The sequence below is a fragment of the Ambystoma mexicanum genome, chromosome 8 (genome assembly GCF_040938575.1).
Source record: "Ambystoma mexicanum isolate Mex_15411 chromosome 8, UKY_AmexF1_1, whole genome shotgun sequence".
In the NCBI taxonomy this organism is placed as follows: Eukaryota; Metazoa; Chordata; class Amphibia; order Caudata; family Ambystomatidae; genus Ambystoma; species Ambystoma mexicanum.
The window spans coordinates 1,482,178,864-1,482,195,976 of NC_090929.1; the positions used below are offsets into that span (position 1 = coordinate 1,482,178,864).

Below are 17,113 nucleotides of genomic sequence, written 5' to 3' on the forward strand. Positions count from 1 at the left end.
TAATGCTCTGATTACTTACCGGTAATCTTCATTACTCCTAGTCCTACTCTTCCTCGTCACAGTACTGACGACCCTCCTCACCCTCCCTGCGGGGAAGGTCCCATGCTCCGGCTTGGTAATATGAAACTGAGTGACATGGATGTGGGGGAGGAGTTATAGGGATTTTAAGAAATAGAAGAAGGTCCTGTGTCGGAGGCGGGTGCCTCATGAAGTAAGTACTGTGACGAGGAAGAGTAGGACTAGGAGTAATGAAGATTACCGGTAAGTAATCAGAGCAGCATCCCAGCAAGCCCGTTATTCACAGCGTGTTGGAATCAGCCAAGCCAAAGCTGGAGACCAATTAGTCTTTAGATACTTCCGCACGTGAGGAAATGAGGAGATAAGGTGGACCTCGTGGTCTTGTCTCTTGTGATGTCATATGAATCTATGCGAATTGGGGGTTACTCTGAAAACACGCCAATGCATGCTCTGAGTTTACTGAGTGCTTCCACTGTTTTCATTTTGTTCACTTTTTAAAGCCTGGGTATGCGTTCTGGGTCTTGTGAAATAGACGTCACTTTAAACATGAGCAGGGAAATGCGGTTGAATGGGTGCTCACCTGCATATGTCTGTCTCCACAGCCAACAGCGATGAGAGCGAATCCATCCTCGCCATTACTGTGGACAAAAGCCTTGATGGGAGGCTGGGCTTCAGCGTGCGAGGGGGCTCGGAGCACGGGCTCGGCATCTTTGTCAGCAAAGTGGAAAATGACAGCAGCGCTGGTAAGGCAAACGCCATTTCCTAAAGGGGTGCGATTTACTGCTATCAATCAATGTAACACACATTTTCCTCTGCAGGATTTTCAAACGGTCATGTGCTTCCTGTCAACAGTTGTTTTGCTTTGTGTCATTCTTACAGTTTTGAAATAGGGGACCTCGATTAATTGCAGGTAGTCTATACACAAGACGCTCTAGAGCGCGTGCAGATGAACCCCCAATCTTTAGGAGCATTAGGCACAGCTCAGTGGGTTGAGGAAATTCTGTGGAGAAAAATGCTGTGAAGTTATTTTGAGTCTTGCACATTTTACAGTTAATACTTGTTATAAATTACCTTTCCAACTTTTAAAATTGGAATTTGATTGGTCAAATATTGTAAACCGTAATTAAAACTTGAAACCAAACGATACTTTTGAGGTGGATAAACTGAGTATTGGACTAAAAAACTGCTCATATTTAAGAAAGGACTACAAGGCAATTCAGTTTGTGATATGGACGATACAAAGGGTTTATTTTTCAATTATGTTACAATCTCTGTTTGATAAAACAGCTAAGTGGGCCATTTCGCCACTTCCACTTCCTGCCGCTAGGTGAGAACATGAAAGCTACGGAGTTGGGTAATGTAAACACAATAAATTATTGCCACCAAGAGTCAATTCAATTTTCCAGCTATGGTTGTTCTGTGATTGTCATGTTCCATATATGTATCTGCAGCAGGTGCACACCCATTTGAGCTTTCCTGGCTTACGTTTCCTGAAAATAAAGCATTGGCTACTAGGCTCATGATCGAAGGTGATAGCTTCTTATTTAGTGTCATCTTACCTACCAAAATAAATGGTACACACATGCATGCACAACCTTTGGCTTACCTCGATAATTGCTGCCTCCTTGCCCAATGAGAGTTTGGTGTCTGTCCAGGGCGTAGCATGAACATACCAGGGTCAGCCATGTGCTCAAGCAAAGTCAGGCATTTGCACAGAGCTATGAGAGCATCAGTATTTCTGAACCTCAACAAATGAATGGCTTTCCAAAATGCATCAACAACCTTTAATGTTTTTGCTATGGCTCCATTACCTTTGACCTCCACAATCACATAATATATGGCGGTAGTGTCTTCCCCTTGATGGGCAACAGGGCAGTCTCCTGCCAACAATTTTGGTGGAGCCAGAAAAGAGCAGGCCCAGTGAAATCTGTTGGGGCGCAGCATTTCACCCCCTAAATTAGTATACACGGCCCGTATGCCCTGTATGCCAAGTGCTCCATGCAACGACAGATCGTTTTGCTTCATCTGGCCTATTGGGTGTCCTTGCTTGGGCACTTATAGCCTATTTTGTTAAAGGGGCAATCCTGCATTTCCCCACGATTGATATCTGTACGATGGTGGGTGGTGGTAGGGTGATGGGGTGGTTGAAAGCTCTCCCTGCTTCCTGCTTGCATGTGGACATCCTGTGGATGTGATCCGTCCTGGGAGAGACAGTTTGCATTTGTGAGGGGGGTCTGCTGGAGCAGTTAAGTGGAAAAAAAGTTGTTTGTGTATGAATGAGTATGTGTATATGTTTGCATGCATGAAGGCAAAGGATTGCCTATCTGTATGGGAACAGGTGTGTTTTTGTCTATATATGTGTGCCCGATTGAATGTGTGAATGAATGGAATGTATATGTGTGCACAGGGATGGCAAGCTCATACTGGTCTTGAGGAGCAAAGGGAAAGTGGAGAGGGAATCGGGAAGGTGGTGGCAATGACATTTTTGCTGGCAATCCATGCATCTTTTGGCCACTGGCTACAAGACAAAGAAGCCAGCATAACACATTCTTAGAGTGGCAAAAGTGGCAATTTTCATATTATTACAGAGGCAATACTGTCATGGCAAAGCCAGCATGACCGTGCCTTTTTACAGCAGACACACTGGCATAAATTGGCATAGCCAACATGAGTGAGTTCTTATGTTGGCAGTACTGCTTTAATTTGGCCCATCCAACAAGAGTGTGTTTGAACAGTGGCAGTATTGGCATTATTATAGCCAACAGAAGTGAGCTCTTATAGTGGCAATAATGGTATTAATGGACACATCAAACATGAGTGTTTTCTTACAGTAGCATTGCAACATTGTTGGACATATCCAACCCATATGTTTTTACAAAGTAAATACCGGCCTTATCGGGCACAGCCAATGTGTGTTCTTACAATTGCAATACTGGCATCACTAGTCAGTGTTGGTATGCAAGTGCAATGCCCCAACAGTGGAAAAAGTTTTAGGCTGCCTAAATTGTATTAGCAAAAAGAACTGGCCATTTAGTGTCAGTATTTTGTTGTTTGGTGTGGCAGTTCTGCACACGTGTTATTTGTAAATAAGCTTCGACACACTTTAGAAGAGCATCACAGAGCCTTACACGATGAAAGAAGGACCAACAATGTAATCATGGTGCTTATTCTGTTTAGAGGTTAGAGCAAGGGCGTTGTTTAATAGTTTTGTAGCTAGTAGTAGTGACTTATTTTGTGCTTTGGCTGCATCAAGGATATGCTGTTTTATTCAGTGCAGCTTTTGGTAGCTGATAAAAGGTAGTTGAAGTGTGCAGCAGCGAAATAGGGTACATGTTGTGCTATAGTAACATAAGGGCTGTGTGCCGTGGTAGCAAGAGTTTCGGATTAGGCCTTGTTAGAAGTTGCAGCTTCTGGTAGAGAAATAGGCAGCTCATTGGAGCTTTTGCTCTATGCCTTTAATTATAATTCATGCGTCTTTCCCCCAGCAAATGATTAGACAGCCAAGATTAAGGAAGAAGGGTACCAGGCCAAGCAGCTCACAGGAGCTGGGAACGGAATGTTGGTTTTTGACGATTAGATTCGTGTTGCAACTGTGAAAGACAAATCCTATGAGAACAGGGCCTGGTGTCGGGCACTAGAAAAATGTCGAGCTAGGTTTGGAGTAATAGTACCCCCAATGAAAAGTGTCCAGACCATTTGAACTAGAGATGTTTGATTAAATAGAGCAAATAAATACGAGGGGTTCATCCTCAAGAGCAGTGTCTTGTTTCAGTTTTTTTATACAGCACCTAGTTCCCAAGAGACATAGCATAGGAGCCATGCTAGGGGTGCAATGTGTTCTCAGACAGGAGTCGCAAGAGGTGATGCCAAAAGAGTACAGCTGCAAGGTCAAAGAAGCCATTTAGGAGTGCCAAATTGTCTGGTCTCATGAGGAAGCCAGTGTACTACCAGGTGGGGTTGACCTTATTGTTCTACTTAGCTCCCTGATTGGGTCCTCTCTGGTGTATGCACATAACAAGTTGTCCAAAGTTGTCTTGACCAATAAGGAGAGTATATTATTGTAACCATGTACCGGAGTATAATGGACCAATTGCCTCACAGTGCTTCCTGCTGACTGCACAATTAGGTGATCTTGTAAGGAGTTGCCTTTAGATATGCTCGACCAATGGGATCATGAACTATAGGGGATGCTTAGATTTTTGTATAGGTGTCAGCCAATGGAGAACGTGATATTATGTTGTAACTGATATGCTTGGCTTATGCTAATTTGTGGTTTTCCACTATAAAAGATGTAACCTGAAATAGGTGTTTCGAGCATAGTTTCAGTTTTCAGTTCTACAGGACTGAATGACACTCCCGGCTGTATTTTGCTTAAAATAACACTTTGTTTTTCTTACAGACCATGCACGTATTAATTTTGGGCCTACCCTACAACAGCCAACATCAGAATGTCCTTACAGTGGAAATACTGGTATTAATGGGTGCAGCCAACATGAATGTTCTTGCAGTCCTCTATTTTTAGGAAAGATTGTTCTTTTCTGCAGCTTTCCCCTCTTTTCCTATGGGAGCCACAACATATCTGCTGATTGTGTATTCCTGGCCTATTTTTAGTGAGTGAAGTCTTTTTCAGCATTATTCTGTAATGCAATAATTTTTATTTTGGGGCACTAGCTAGTCCTAAAGGCTACAAATGTGCAGGGAAACACTGTTCCCCATTGATTCATTTTTGGTAGCACTACTACTACCCCCTTATGGATAATAGTGGTGGGAAATCCTGTTCCCCTTTCTTTTTACGTTTTGATCTTAATACACTTAAGCAGTGATTTGCAGACAGTCCGGGGGCAGTGATTAATTAATACATTCATTAAAAATGTAATTAATCTTTTATAACACGCTCAATACCGGAGACAAGTCTTCCAAGCGATTCCTGTTTTTCTATTCTTAGTTGAAACCCTGTGCACCTTATAATTACCATTACTGATGGTAGCCTTTATTCCTATATTAAGTTCAGCCTTTTTAGCTCACTGGCTTTTATGGCAGTCTTACTTCCAAATAGGAGTTAAACCCAGCCATATATTGTCAGGATCTTTCCAAAGCTTTGGCCAGAGCATTGGAAGGAACTTTGAGTGCTTGGGAACTTGCTTGGCCTGAGTCGTGAGTTACAAACACATTCGATCCACAGCGATGTCACAAGTGCATCTGCAAAGGCTATATATGATTTGGTAGCCACTCAAAGTTTGAATGTTTCTGGTCCTCTGATAGGTGAGCTGGAGCCTCCCCCGCCACCCAGGTTTATGTATATGGGGAACAAATCTGGAGCCATTTGGAGAGTTGATCACCAGAACCACGTGTTCGAAGCTCAAAAGGCCACAGGAAGGATGCTGTAGATGCTGCTATGACAAGCATTCGCTTTGTCAACTTCTGATTTGAACAAGAGAGGCCATGAACAGTATCTCCCTCCCTTGAACTGGTGGCTCAACCAGTTCACAATCATGCCCCTTGTTAAACAACCTCCAAGAGCTTGCTGAAGCCGTAGACCTGTAGCTGGTCTGCTTCAGCCGGAGTGGGGTCTTCCCTGTTCCTGGGCATTGTATAGCATGCTGTGCTGTGAATCTTGCTGTGCACTGTCTTCGAGGGACTCTGACTTGGTGGCTATGCTGTTGCCCTCCACCAGGTAGAGAAGACTTGCTGCAGCTGATGTCCTCTGTCCTCCATCCTTTTTTAACAGACCCCTTGGCCACCAACACTACTTCTTCCGGCAGCTGCATCATCATGATTATGACTCATCTTGGGTGCTAAAGCAGAGGATTTCCATCCGTGGAAAGTCTGACGCCCAGCTTCAGATTATCCAGAACTGTGAGGTTGTGAACAGAGACTAAACTGCTGACTCACAGGACCCAGCTATCAAACAAATCAACCTCTGCATCCGTGAACCCTTGGTTCCTAGCTCTGTAACCAGTGGTTAATGGTCTAGGCGTATCTAGACTCATTGGTCTTCTTGGTCTGGGTTTGAGAGGCTTGGCTGCATTAATCTTTTATTATCCCTCTGGACCCCATCAAATCCAATCGGATGTAAAATACTCTCTAGATGCCACCCTTGCCTTATCTTGAGTGGCGCTACCTAGGTGCAGGGATCTTGTCTTGGGAATGGCGGCTGCCCTCTTTGCACAATGGAAACCTGTAAGTACCATTTTAAGATTAGTCAATATAATCATGCTTGACAATTGTATTGAGCCTGTTAAACTATAATTGGTCAATATTTGATACATTTGAACACCCTCCTAATATCCAAAACTGTTTATATACCTGAGACTAATGACGATTGATTGATAGTTCTACTTCATGATGCTGTGTGCCTTATGCAATTATCAGGTTTGTGGCACATCATTTGACATCTATCTCCCCCTCACATTATCATATATAAAAGTGCATGTGAGCATAATTGTTTTTCATTTAAAGTGTGGTTGGTATCCCAAACTGACACCAATATATTTGTGGCACTGCTCATTTGTGTTGACAGTTACATTTTGGGTAAACCTGGTGGGAACTCTTCAGGTTTTCTAAGGTTGGTCTCCCAGAACCCTATAGAAATAGTGGTTCTATACATCGCCCCTGATGAGCTTGCTGACCTGTACAAGAGCTTTGTTAAGGACTACCCAGTTGTCTCCATTGAAGACCCATTTGACCAGGACGACTGGCCAGCCTGGTCCAAGTTCACTGCAAGTGTGGATATCCAGATTGTGGGTGGTGACCTGACTGTGACTAATCCCAAGCGTATTGCGAAAGCGATCGAAGAAAAGGCCTGTAATTGCCTGCTTCTGAAAGTGAATCAGATTGGCACTGTCACAGAGTCCATTCAGGCCTGCAAGCTGGCACAGTCCAAAGGCTGGGGGGTGATGGTGAGGCATCGCTTTGGGGAGACTGAAGACACCTTCATTGCAGATCTGGTTTTAGGACTGTGCACAGGGCAGATAAAAACGGGTGCCCCATGTAGATCAGAGCGTCTGGCAAAGTACAATCAGATTCTAAGAATTAAAGAGGAGCTCGGAAGTAGTGCTTGTTTTGCAGATCGTGACTTCAGGAGGCCCATTGTCAGCTAGAGCCTGGATTCGGTCCGTTCTGGCATTTGAGCACTTATGACACACATTAAGAGGACCAGCGGACGAACGCCACAATTCTGCAGGCTTACTTCTTGACTTCACAGTGCCCTGTTACTCTTGCACTGTGACCCATCGCTCCTAGGGGCTTTGCTGCTTTTTAACTTGTCTCTTGGTTTTCATTAAAATATTCTGGTGCCTGTGTTCACCCTCTCTTGTAATTCTATTGTGACTGTAGCCCACTGTTCTTCTATTACGTACAGAGCGATGTAGTACAGATGTGGTGCATCTGCATACTGTAACAAAAGGTCATGTAGCATCTGAATAAAGAGCTATATGGGAACCATAAAAATAAATAAATAAATAGTGGTTCTAAAAACCCCTTTTAACAACTGGCATTTATGGGCACATCCAACATGAGTGTGTTCTTAAAGTAGCAATATTAGCATTCTTAGGCATAGCCAACACGAGAGTGCTCTTGCAGTGGAAATACTGGCATAATTTAGCACTGTCAACAGGTGTGTTCTTAAAGTGGCAATACTGTCATTATTGGGCATAATCAACATGAGTGGGTTCTTCCAGTGGCACTGCTGGCATATATTGGCACAACCAGCATTAAAATATCTTCTTTCTGAGGCAAACTGCTTTCAAGTATTGTTGGCACAACCACCAGAAAGTGTTTTCTTTTACAATGAAAATGCTGGCATATATTGTGGAAAATGGTATTGTGAACATGTGTAGGTGTAGGCGATTTGGCATTGAATGGTTTTTTCACGTGTTATAACACCCATTATTTAAAAACTCTGTCCCCTCATACGCCTGGTCAGTCATGCACATTAGTGGCAATATTTACACTTCTCCAGTAAAATAAAACAGTTGGCATTGATAACTGGTATACTGTATGATTCAATATGGGTTAATAACAGCTGTTACAGTACTTGGAAGCTGGAGAAGTCTGACCTGAAGCACTATATAAAAACACAATATAATCTAATACTAAAGAGAGCAAGGCTACTATTTGGGGGAAAACTTGAAGTGGGAAAGAAAGAAAGCAAGCGAAAGAGACAGAAAAAGAAAGGAAGGAAAAAGGCTATCCGGGCACAGGAATTGAATTGATAGGGAGAAAAAAAGCAGGAAAGAAGAGGAATAAGAAAAGGAGGAAAGGAAGGTATGACAAGTAATTAAGTTATGAAAAAAGAAAATGTGAACAACGGTTGGAATAGCTAAGATTTGAGGGAAGATTTGAGGGAAGGGTTAAGAAATAATTGATGGGTGGATGAATGGCAGATTGTGGAATAAAGGCCAAATGATTGGATCAGGAATAAAAGGAGGATGTTGGATGTATCGATGAATGCATGAAATGATAAGGAGATGGAAGCGGTTCAAGGGAAATGATGCTGGATATATGGTAAAGGAGAAGGAAACGAAGAGAAAGAACATACGGGGAAGGGGATCTAGGAAGGAAACAACAACCGGACTCTGGACTGCTTCACCAGTGGTGTATATGTTGCTCATGGCCATTTGCGATTGAGTAAACTAACAAATGGAGATGGTTGGGCTACATTTTGAAACTTTCGGCTAGGTCTGCATGAACTCTAAGTAGCTCTTTATGAGCTCTGATTCAGCAGAGTGGTAAATATCTGATATTCCGAAATATTGGATGCATTATCATTTCCGCCAAACTCGTCATGAGGCCCTAGGTGTGATGCGATGCTCCCTTTAAGTCAGACAGGGCCCCTTTCTTGCCAGTTAGAGAAGGTGTTGGCCAGCTTCCCACTACGATCTCTCTTATCACTAGTACTTTAGGAGCTCCACTTCCCCATCTCCTGAATTCCTCTAGCACACATTTGTGCAGGTTCACCCAATACTATGATTCACCTTCAAGGCACTCTGCCTCACCCGCAAATGCTTCCACAGAAAGAGCTCAAAATGTTTCCTTGTCTGCACCCGACCAACAAAACACTGTTCCATATCCCTAAAACCCGTTTAGAAGTGGATAGTAGCCCAGGGGCTACAACCAAAAGGCTAGCTATTACCGAGTCCCGACAGTCCCGACATTCATTTGTGTAGCCCCAGATCTTTTCCAGACCTAGCAACCCCCCTGAACTACATTAGAGGGTGTTCATTGTTTTTTGTGCTTATTCTGTTTGAAATGGGAGGCACTTAAGTAACCCTGGGAGAACACATTCTTATGAATCACCCAAATTGTGACTGTATTCAGGTGATTTGGCTTCTGCCGAATATTTAAGAGATTTGGGTGACATTCGGGTTAAGCTCATGACAATTCATGCTGATGAAATCTTGCTGTAAACATTTGGGTTGCAGAGGTCAGATCTGTTCTTGCCAGCAAAGGTTCAAAGCAAACAAAGTATAAAGTTAATGAAAGAGGTCAGAAGTTCAGAACCTTTCCTTCCATGGATGGTCAAAGAAAGCAAAGTGTCTACATGACTAATGGCTTTCCCCTGACTTTCTTTAATATAGAAACCAAAATTAGGTCTTTGTTTGCAGTTGACAAAAATGTAACCTTTTTAAAAATAACACTAAGGCCCTCATTATAAGAGAGGCGGTCTGGGAAAAGGTGCCGCTCACTCGAGGTCTGCCGGTAAAAGCTGTGAACTAGCGGCAGGCCTGACCTGCCAGTAGTTCTGGCCCCTACCGGCAGAAAAATTACTGCACCACCGGCACCGTTAACAATGGTGCCGGTGCTTCAGTGTTCCCATTCCCTTGGTGTCCTGTTGGACTCCAGGTGTATGGGTACTTTCGCCACTCCGCCACCCATAGTATTACCAGGATATCGGGCGGCGGAAGCGGGAAGCCGAGGTTGCCAGTAGGCCACCGGTAGCACCTTTCGGGGGCTGTCCTGCAGCACAAATGTTGCACTGGTCAGCCCCATTGCATGCATTAGTGTTGGGAGCATGTATACACGAAATGCTGGGAGTGCATTTCATGAAATATGTAAATAAACAAAATAAAACAGCATTTGTATCCCTGTTTTAATGTACCTGGGACAGCAGGAGTTCATGAATGGGACAACAATGACACTGTCATGCACTACACTTTGCTACGCCTATTTCACCAAGGCACAAGAGAATACATTTTTTTCTGCATACTTTAATCTGCATTCCCTTTCTGAACAATGTGCAGAAAGGTCTTCTTATTTGTGCAAGGGGGATGAAAAAGGAACCCACATTGTGAACGTCTATGATGCACAGATTTAAAAGAACTTTGTGAATGAGTAGCATTGTTTCTGGACATAAGTAATGAGATGCACTAGCGCTTCTCGTCACTTGCACTAACACCGTTTTTGAGAATAGGCCTGTTACTGTACATATGTTACTTGTTTCCCCATGTACAGAGCTCATAACATTGCAATCTTACATGAATGAATCCGCCTTGTCAGAGTCTACATTATGAATGTTTGACTTGTGACGGACTGTTCTTAGGTCATTGACCTGCAGCCATGGACACTCCCTATTATCAAATTAATCACCCCAGTAGTCCTTGTGGAAGCAAACTCAGAAGGGTGACCTTTCATGCACCCCTAATGTATGATTGACCCATCCCCAGCTCTATAGGCTTTTTAGAGGTCCATGCCTGTTATGAATTTCCTATATTGTACTATTCTGAACCTCAGTAATGCTCAGTGTGTCGACCTCTGAATGATGAAAAGCGACTCATGCACACCTGGCATGAAACCGACTCTTCTGGTCTGACGTGCAATCTTAGCATTCTCCACTACAACTGCAGTAGGGTGAAAGGCTGAGTTCTTACTAGGATTCAAACCTGGCACCTGCAGATTACTCTGTTGTAAGTGCATTCCTCTACTTAGATTTCTTACTGAAAAGGGTAATATTCTGTCCTTCTTGGATAACATTTACAGATGCCCAGGACTCCCTTTCCTCTTGCTAATCCCCTCACCTATCCTCACATGACTCTTACCTTTCCTCTAACCTATCTCTCCTTTCCTGAAGCTTTTAAGTGTTTTTTGGTTCGCTTTTCCCCCAAGAATCTCCCCGAACTTCTCTCGAACTTCCCTGAAGATGTATGCTCTTAAAGGAGAGTCGGCAGATTAGGGCTGGAATAAAAATCAACGGGAACCAGCGAATGTACCACAATCTCAATAGGAAATTCATGGGAGCCCATAGATGACTTGTAAAATAAATCACCTAGGTTTACGGGTAAGGCACACATCTCTATTGTCATGAATTTTAAATGCATCTAAATAGTAGTGGGAGGCTTGTACCCCAAATTAGCACTTTCTAAACCCAAGTGTGCCTGAGCTAAATATTTATAGATATAAGCCTGCCCACCAACTTTGAGCAAACTTGGACTGATAAGTAACTATATATATATGTATATATGTATATATGTATATATATATATATATATATATATATATGTATTCACTAAAAAAACTTCATTAGAGGGACGTTATGGTTAAGTTGCACTACTAAAAACCTGTGAAATTCACTAAAAAAACTTTATAAACGTATATAAAGTTTTTTTTACTCAATTTTACAGGTTTTCAGTAGAGCAACTTAACCATACCGTCCCTTTTGCAAATTTTGTTTGCTAAAGATGATCGGTTTATAGTAGTGGTACGTAACCATAATGTAAAGTAACTTCTGACTTATTTACACACCTTGCGGAGAATACCACATGACAATATGCTGACGTACAGCACGGTAACGTGTCCCAGAATCCGTAAACACTTAACAGTAAGATGTTTGCCTCGTGGACAGTGTGGAAACAGATTTTATATTGATGTAGCAACGTCCACCTGCAACATTTGCCTTGCACAGCGCCAACACATATTGGTAGTCGGCCATTAACAATGTAGTACACATTACATACTTTTAGCAAAAGTTCTAGTTATCTGAAAATGACATCAGCTAATGCCATCCCTCCTCTGCTGTTTTGAAAATGACATCAGCTAATGCCATCCCTCCTCCGCAAGAAACAGCAGCACTGCTGTAATGAAGGAGCATGACAAACACAGCCTCAACCTTACAAATTACAAACGCACAATATTCTTTCACCGTCCACCCACCCCCCCATATCACTGTTTGATGCCTCTTTCCTCATTTCCGTTCGCAAATGGCCTTATTAGCTGTCCTACCAAAAAAGAAAGCCATCCGTTAACAAACTAAATGTTGCGTTAAGAACCACCTTTCACAGTGTAAATATATATTTTTTTAAACCGCATACACTCCATGTACTTTATATTTCTCAGTAAGGGACATAGACGCAATATTAATCTGAAAACATTGTAACACAGACGCAGGCATTGGTCGCCGTACATTGAGCACCAACTTCCACTTTACTGTATGAATTTGGTGGCAAGAAAACACCACTTTTTGAGTTTGCGCTGCCACATTCCATCCCAATCTAATTAAAGCTCACCTTCGGAAACAGTATTTCATAAGTATAACAAGTGCATTGGTGTCTTGTTTTGTATGTGTTACCAGCGATGTCCATGTACACCAAAACATGAACAGAATATGGCAGAGACAGCGAAGAAATCTGACGCACTTCGCGCTCTTCCACAACCAATCAGTGAAAGCGCCACATGTCCGCGGACATGACGCTACGGATTAGCCAATTGATTTCTTGTCGGCGGAGCGAACAGGGAAGTGTGACCTCGGAGCGGACATAGATATCACACATTTTTTCAGACCTACTTGTTCTAAAGGAAACTACTGGATGGATTGTCACCAAATTTACAAAAGCATGCTTTCGGGACCAAGCTCCTGCTCCTGACGCAAATTTGGTGAAAATCCGTCCAGCGGTTTGGGCTGTAGGCGTGCGCAAAGTTTTTCCCCCATTCAGTCTATGGGAAAAAAAGATGTTTTGGGACCCCCCGCTATAACTTTTACCCCCCTGGACCAAACATCACCAAACTTTGCAAAATAATTCAGAGTGGCCCATATACTTTTTTTGCAAAGTTTGGTGAGGAGTTATAAGCCGCCCAAAAAGTGTTCTTCCTATGGAAACAGCAACTTAACCATACCTACACAGCCACTATCGTGGCTGTGTAATATATATTTGTGAACGTTTGTTTGTATGTTCAGGGTTGGCTCCAGCCCCATAACAGTTGGTGGGCTGATATTTTGACCCACGGTCGGCATACCAGTCTGGGGTGTACTGGCGATAATGAAATTTCACCAACCCCACCCATTCGCCCTGCACAGGGCGGGGTCCGGCCCTGTGCTATCAGTTTGGCTGATTTCGGGAGTTTGGCGATTTTGCAATTGTTGGCTCCAGCCCCACAACAGATGGTGGGCTGAGGTTTTGACCCGATGGTGGCATTTTGTTTTGATGAAATTTAAACTCACGGTTCACTAAATTTCAAAGGGTTTTGTTATGCTGTATCTTCTCCAGGGCCCACTGGCCTAAAGAAAACCAAAATCCTGCTGGCCTACGGAAGTGGCCCATATTCCTCAGCCTTGTAACTATTTGTCGAATGTCCAGGTTGCAACAATAAAGCAAAAACACTGTGACACTTTGTGGCCCATATCCCCCTGCCTAGTACCTAACTAGATTCCACCAGCCATGGCCTTCTGTCAAGTCCTGTGGCTATGTACACTGTCTGTTGAAACAAATGGGCAAAAAAGACAGTGGGCCTTGCTGAAGATGGAGGACCATATCCCCCTCACTACTAAATTATCAGATCCCTCCGGCCACAACCACACAAATAAAAGTGCATGAGCCACTGACAACTGGCTCATGCCCCGTTTTTCACCTTCCTTTCATTTCCGTGGCAACTTTCTTGTGAATTTCCCATTGAAATGTATCACAGTCACCTCGATGCTGACGTGTATTACAGCGGTAATCATTCCTGGTTATCATTCATACCGTAATGCATTGTTTGATGGTTATGCTACGCTCTACACTTCTTCATTTTGACCCTTCTTGTCCATTTCCTCCAAAAAACCCTTTCAACCATGCCTTTCTCCTGCACTTCGTTCTCTTCGCTCAGCCTTGCGTAAGGCTGAATGTCGCTGGAAGAAGACGTACTCACCTTATCTTCCCTTCATTCGTCTTATGATTATTCTCTTCAAGCCACTAAGAAACAGTGTTTTTCGTCTCGACTCTTTCTCTATCTCGACATCCTTGACATCTTTTCAAATTACTAAGTTCTATTCTTTCTCCTCATCCCCCAGAGCCTTCTCTTTCCTCTTCACTCTCTGCTATTGATTTTGCTCATTTCTTCACTTCTAAAGTAACTTCTCCCCGTTCACACCATTTCCTTCTTCTTGTACTCCCTCTGCTTCTATTTTCTCTCATCCTGATGTCATTTCTCCTACACTCTCTTCTTTTTCTCCCCTCTCTGATTTTGACACTTATCTATTCCTGACTAAGCACACCCTACAGCGTCCCCATTGGACCCTATTCCTTCTGCTATCATTCCTTCTTTCTATCCTATTTGGATTCCTTATCTTACCGCTTTGATCAATTGTTCAATTCAATCCACTACTTTTCTTCCTTCTTTTAAACATGTTGTTCTTATTCCTATTCTTAAGAAGCCTTTATTGGACGCTACTTTTTCTTCAAATTTCCGTCTGATTCCTTTTCTATCTAAACTTCTCGAGTCAGTTCTATATACTGAAGTCTCTTCTGTTCTTCACCTTCTTTCTCTTCTTCCTTTTCTGCAATCTGGTTTTCATCCTGCCCCATTTACTGAGTCAGCTCTACTGGACGTCTCAAACTCACTACTTTCTGCCAGGCATAATAAGCAATCTTCTATTCTTATTCTACGTGCTCTTTCTGCTGTTTTCGACACTGTTGATCATACTATTTTCCTTTCTTCTCTGTCAACTCTTGGTTTATCTGGTTCTGTGCTCAGATGGTTTAATTCCTATCACTCTGACTACACATATTCTATTTCTTGGGCTGGTCAGTTCTCCTATTCCTACCCACTTCTTTATGGTGTACCACAAGGTTCTGTCTTAGGCCCTCTTCTCTTCACATACTATTCCTTTATTTGTTCTTATCTCCTCATTTAATCTTTGCATTCATTTCTATGCTGATGATTCACAAATCGTGTCCTCTTTCTCTGATTGTTCTGCTTCTCTTCATAACACTGTTTCTTCTTGTTTGCTTGCGGTTATGTCCTGGATGGTTTCTGGATATCTTCATTTTAATCCCTCTAAAATAGAGGTTCTTTTCTTTCCCTCTTCTCCTGGCCCTCTTCCCTCTGGTCTTTTCCCCCCAATCCCTTCTTTCCTTTTCTTCCTCTGCTCAAAATCTTGGTTTCATCTTTGACCTTTTTCTTTCTTTTTTTCTACGTATTTCTAATATTGCTCGTTCTGCTCATTTTCATCTCTATAATCATTGGCGTGCTTGACCTTTTCTTTTGTTTCAGGCTACTAAACTTCTCATTTGTTTTTTCCCGTCTGAACTATTGTTCTGTTCTTTTATTAGGTCTTCCTAACTCTCATTTCACACCTGTACATTCTGTTTTCAATTCTGCTATCCGCCTTCTTTTTCAGCTGCTCTTTCGCTCTTCTTTTACTCCTTTTCTTTGTTCTGCTTCCGTGCTTTCTTTTGATCTCTATCTTATTTTTCATTTTCTCTGCTGTGTCTATAAAGCTCTTTATGGACTTGCTCCTTCTTATCTTGATGTATCTGTGATTTGTTTCTTTCTACTCCCCTCCTCGTTCTCTTCGTTTTCAATTTCTTTTTCTCCTCTCTGTGCCTAAACCGCCTTGTTCGTCGTCTCAATTTCATTATTTTTCTCTCCTTGCACCTAGGCACTGTAATGACCTTCCGTTATCTATTCGTGTCACTTCTACCTATCATATTTTCCGGTCTCAATTAAAAACTCACCTCTTCTTTCTTTTAGTCTCTGATTGTTGATCGTGATGTTGCCATCATTGTCATTTTTATTGTACTGTTTGATCTATTATTTGTAAAGCGCTTTGGTGAAAGCACTCAATAAATAAAATAAATACAAATACTGCAATCATTGAAAAACACAGAACAATTTAAAAGTCCCCCTTCCTCATTACCACTCTCCATGTGCTTTTGTCCCCCTCTATTTCTCCCCATTTCCCCACTCTGTGTAAATCCTCATGTGTAATGACCTTTCCTAGTATCTCATTTCTCTCCTTGGGTCCTCTGACGCATTTTCTTTTGCAAGCGCATCTTGGGATGTTTCCACTGGAATACTGCTGGATTCCCATGGTCGGACTAAAACGTGCTGCCGCAAAATGCAAAGCTTGGGTGATTTTTCTTGGCTTGAGGAGCGCAGTTCAGGCAGGCAGCCTTGGGGCACATCATGCTCCATGAGAATGTGCCTTTATTTTTCTTTTGAGTGCACAAAAGTGCCAGTGACGAATGAGGTACTGGAGAAGCAAGATGGATCAGGGTCTTCAACAATGGCCTCGCCTTCACTTTCCTTAATGGGTGCAGGAGTGCCAATGACATTACCTGCAGGGCTCACTCTTCTTCAAGTGGTGGCAGTTTGGGCTGTGTTTCTACCTTTGGCTAATGGAGCACGACAAGGCATTGAGGCCCAACGGGACTGGATTTACCTTTTCTTCCTCTGGGCACTCTACACCAGCGGGGGCAGCAGGGAGTGCATTCCCCTTCTCCTCCTCCACTCTGCTTATTGAGTTCTTTACACCTGCCTGCTTGGAGCCCCATTTTACATCTTGGGCTTCAGGCATACACAGACCAGACCTAGGAATGGCCTTTTTGAATAGTCACTCTGGGCAGTTCCAGGTAGCAGTCATACTTACTGGGCAGATCCTTCAACGATTCACCATTTTTTGAGGGGATCCTGTATTATGTGCATCCTCCAGGCAATATCATTGTATTTATTTCGTTATTGGTTATTTATAATGCATCTATACATCAAATAGTGTTTCAAGGTGCATCAAGACCAGGGGATGGGGAACAGGCATGCATAAAAACAGAAACGTTCCTACTAGGTATTGAGACATTTGGATCGTGCAGGTGCTTAAACATGAAATGAAGGGGAGTGGAGGAGGAGG

The 17,113-nt window shown here is 42.8% G+C and overlaps 1 protein-coding gene across 3 annotated transcripts in view; it reads left to right on the plus strand.

Moving 5' to 3' along the window:
* The first annotated feature begins 363 nt into the window (after positions 1-363).
* Positions 364-17,113, plus strand: part of PDZD7 (PDZ domain containing 7) — a 769,522-nt gene continuing 752,772 nt past the window's right edge. For 2 of the 3 annotated variants that reach the window (XM_069611656.1, XM_069611657.1), the window contains exon 1: positions 548-761. In XM_069611656.1, the coding sequence (XP_069467757.1) occupies positions 587-761 (175 nt within the window). In that variant the 5' untranslated portion in view covers positions 548-586. Of the gene's footprint in view, positions 524-547; positions 762-17,113 lie in introns of those variants that run through there. The other variant, XM_069611658.1, reaches the window with a different exon arrangement.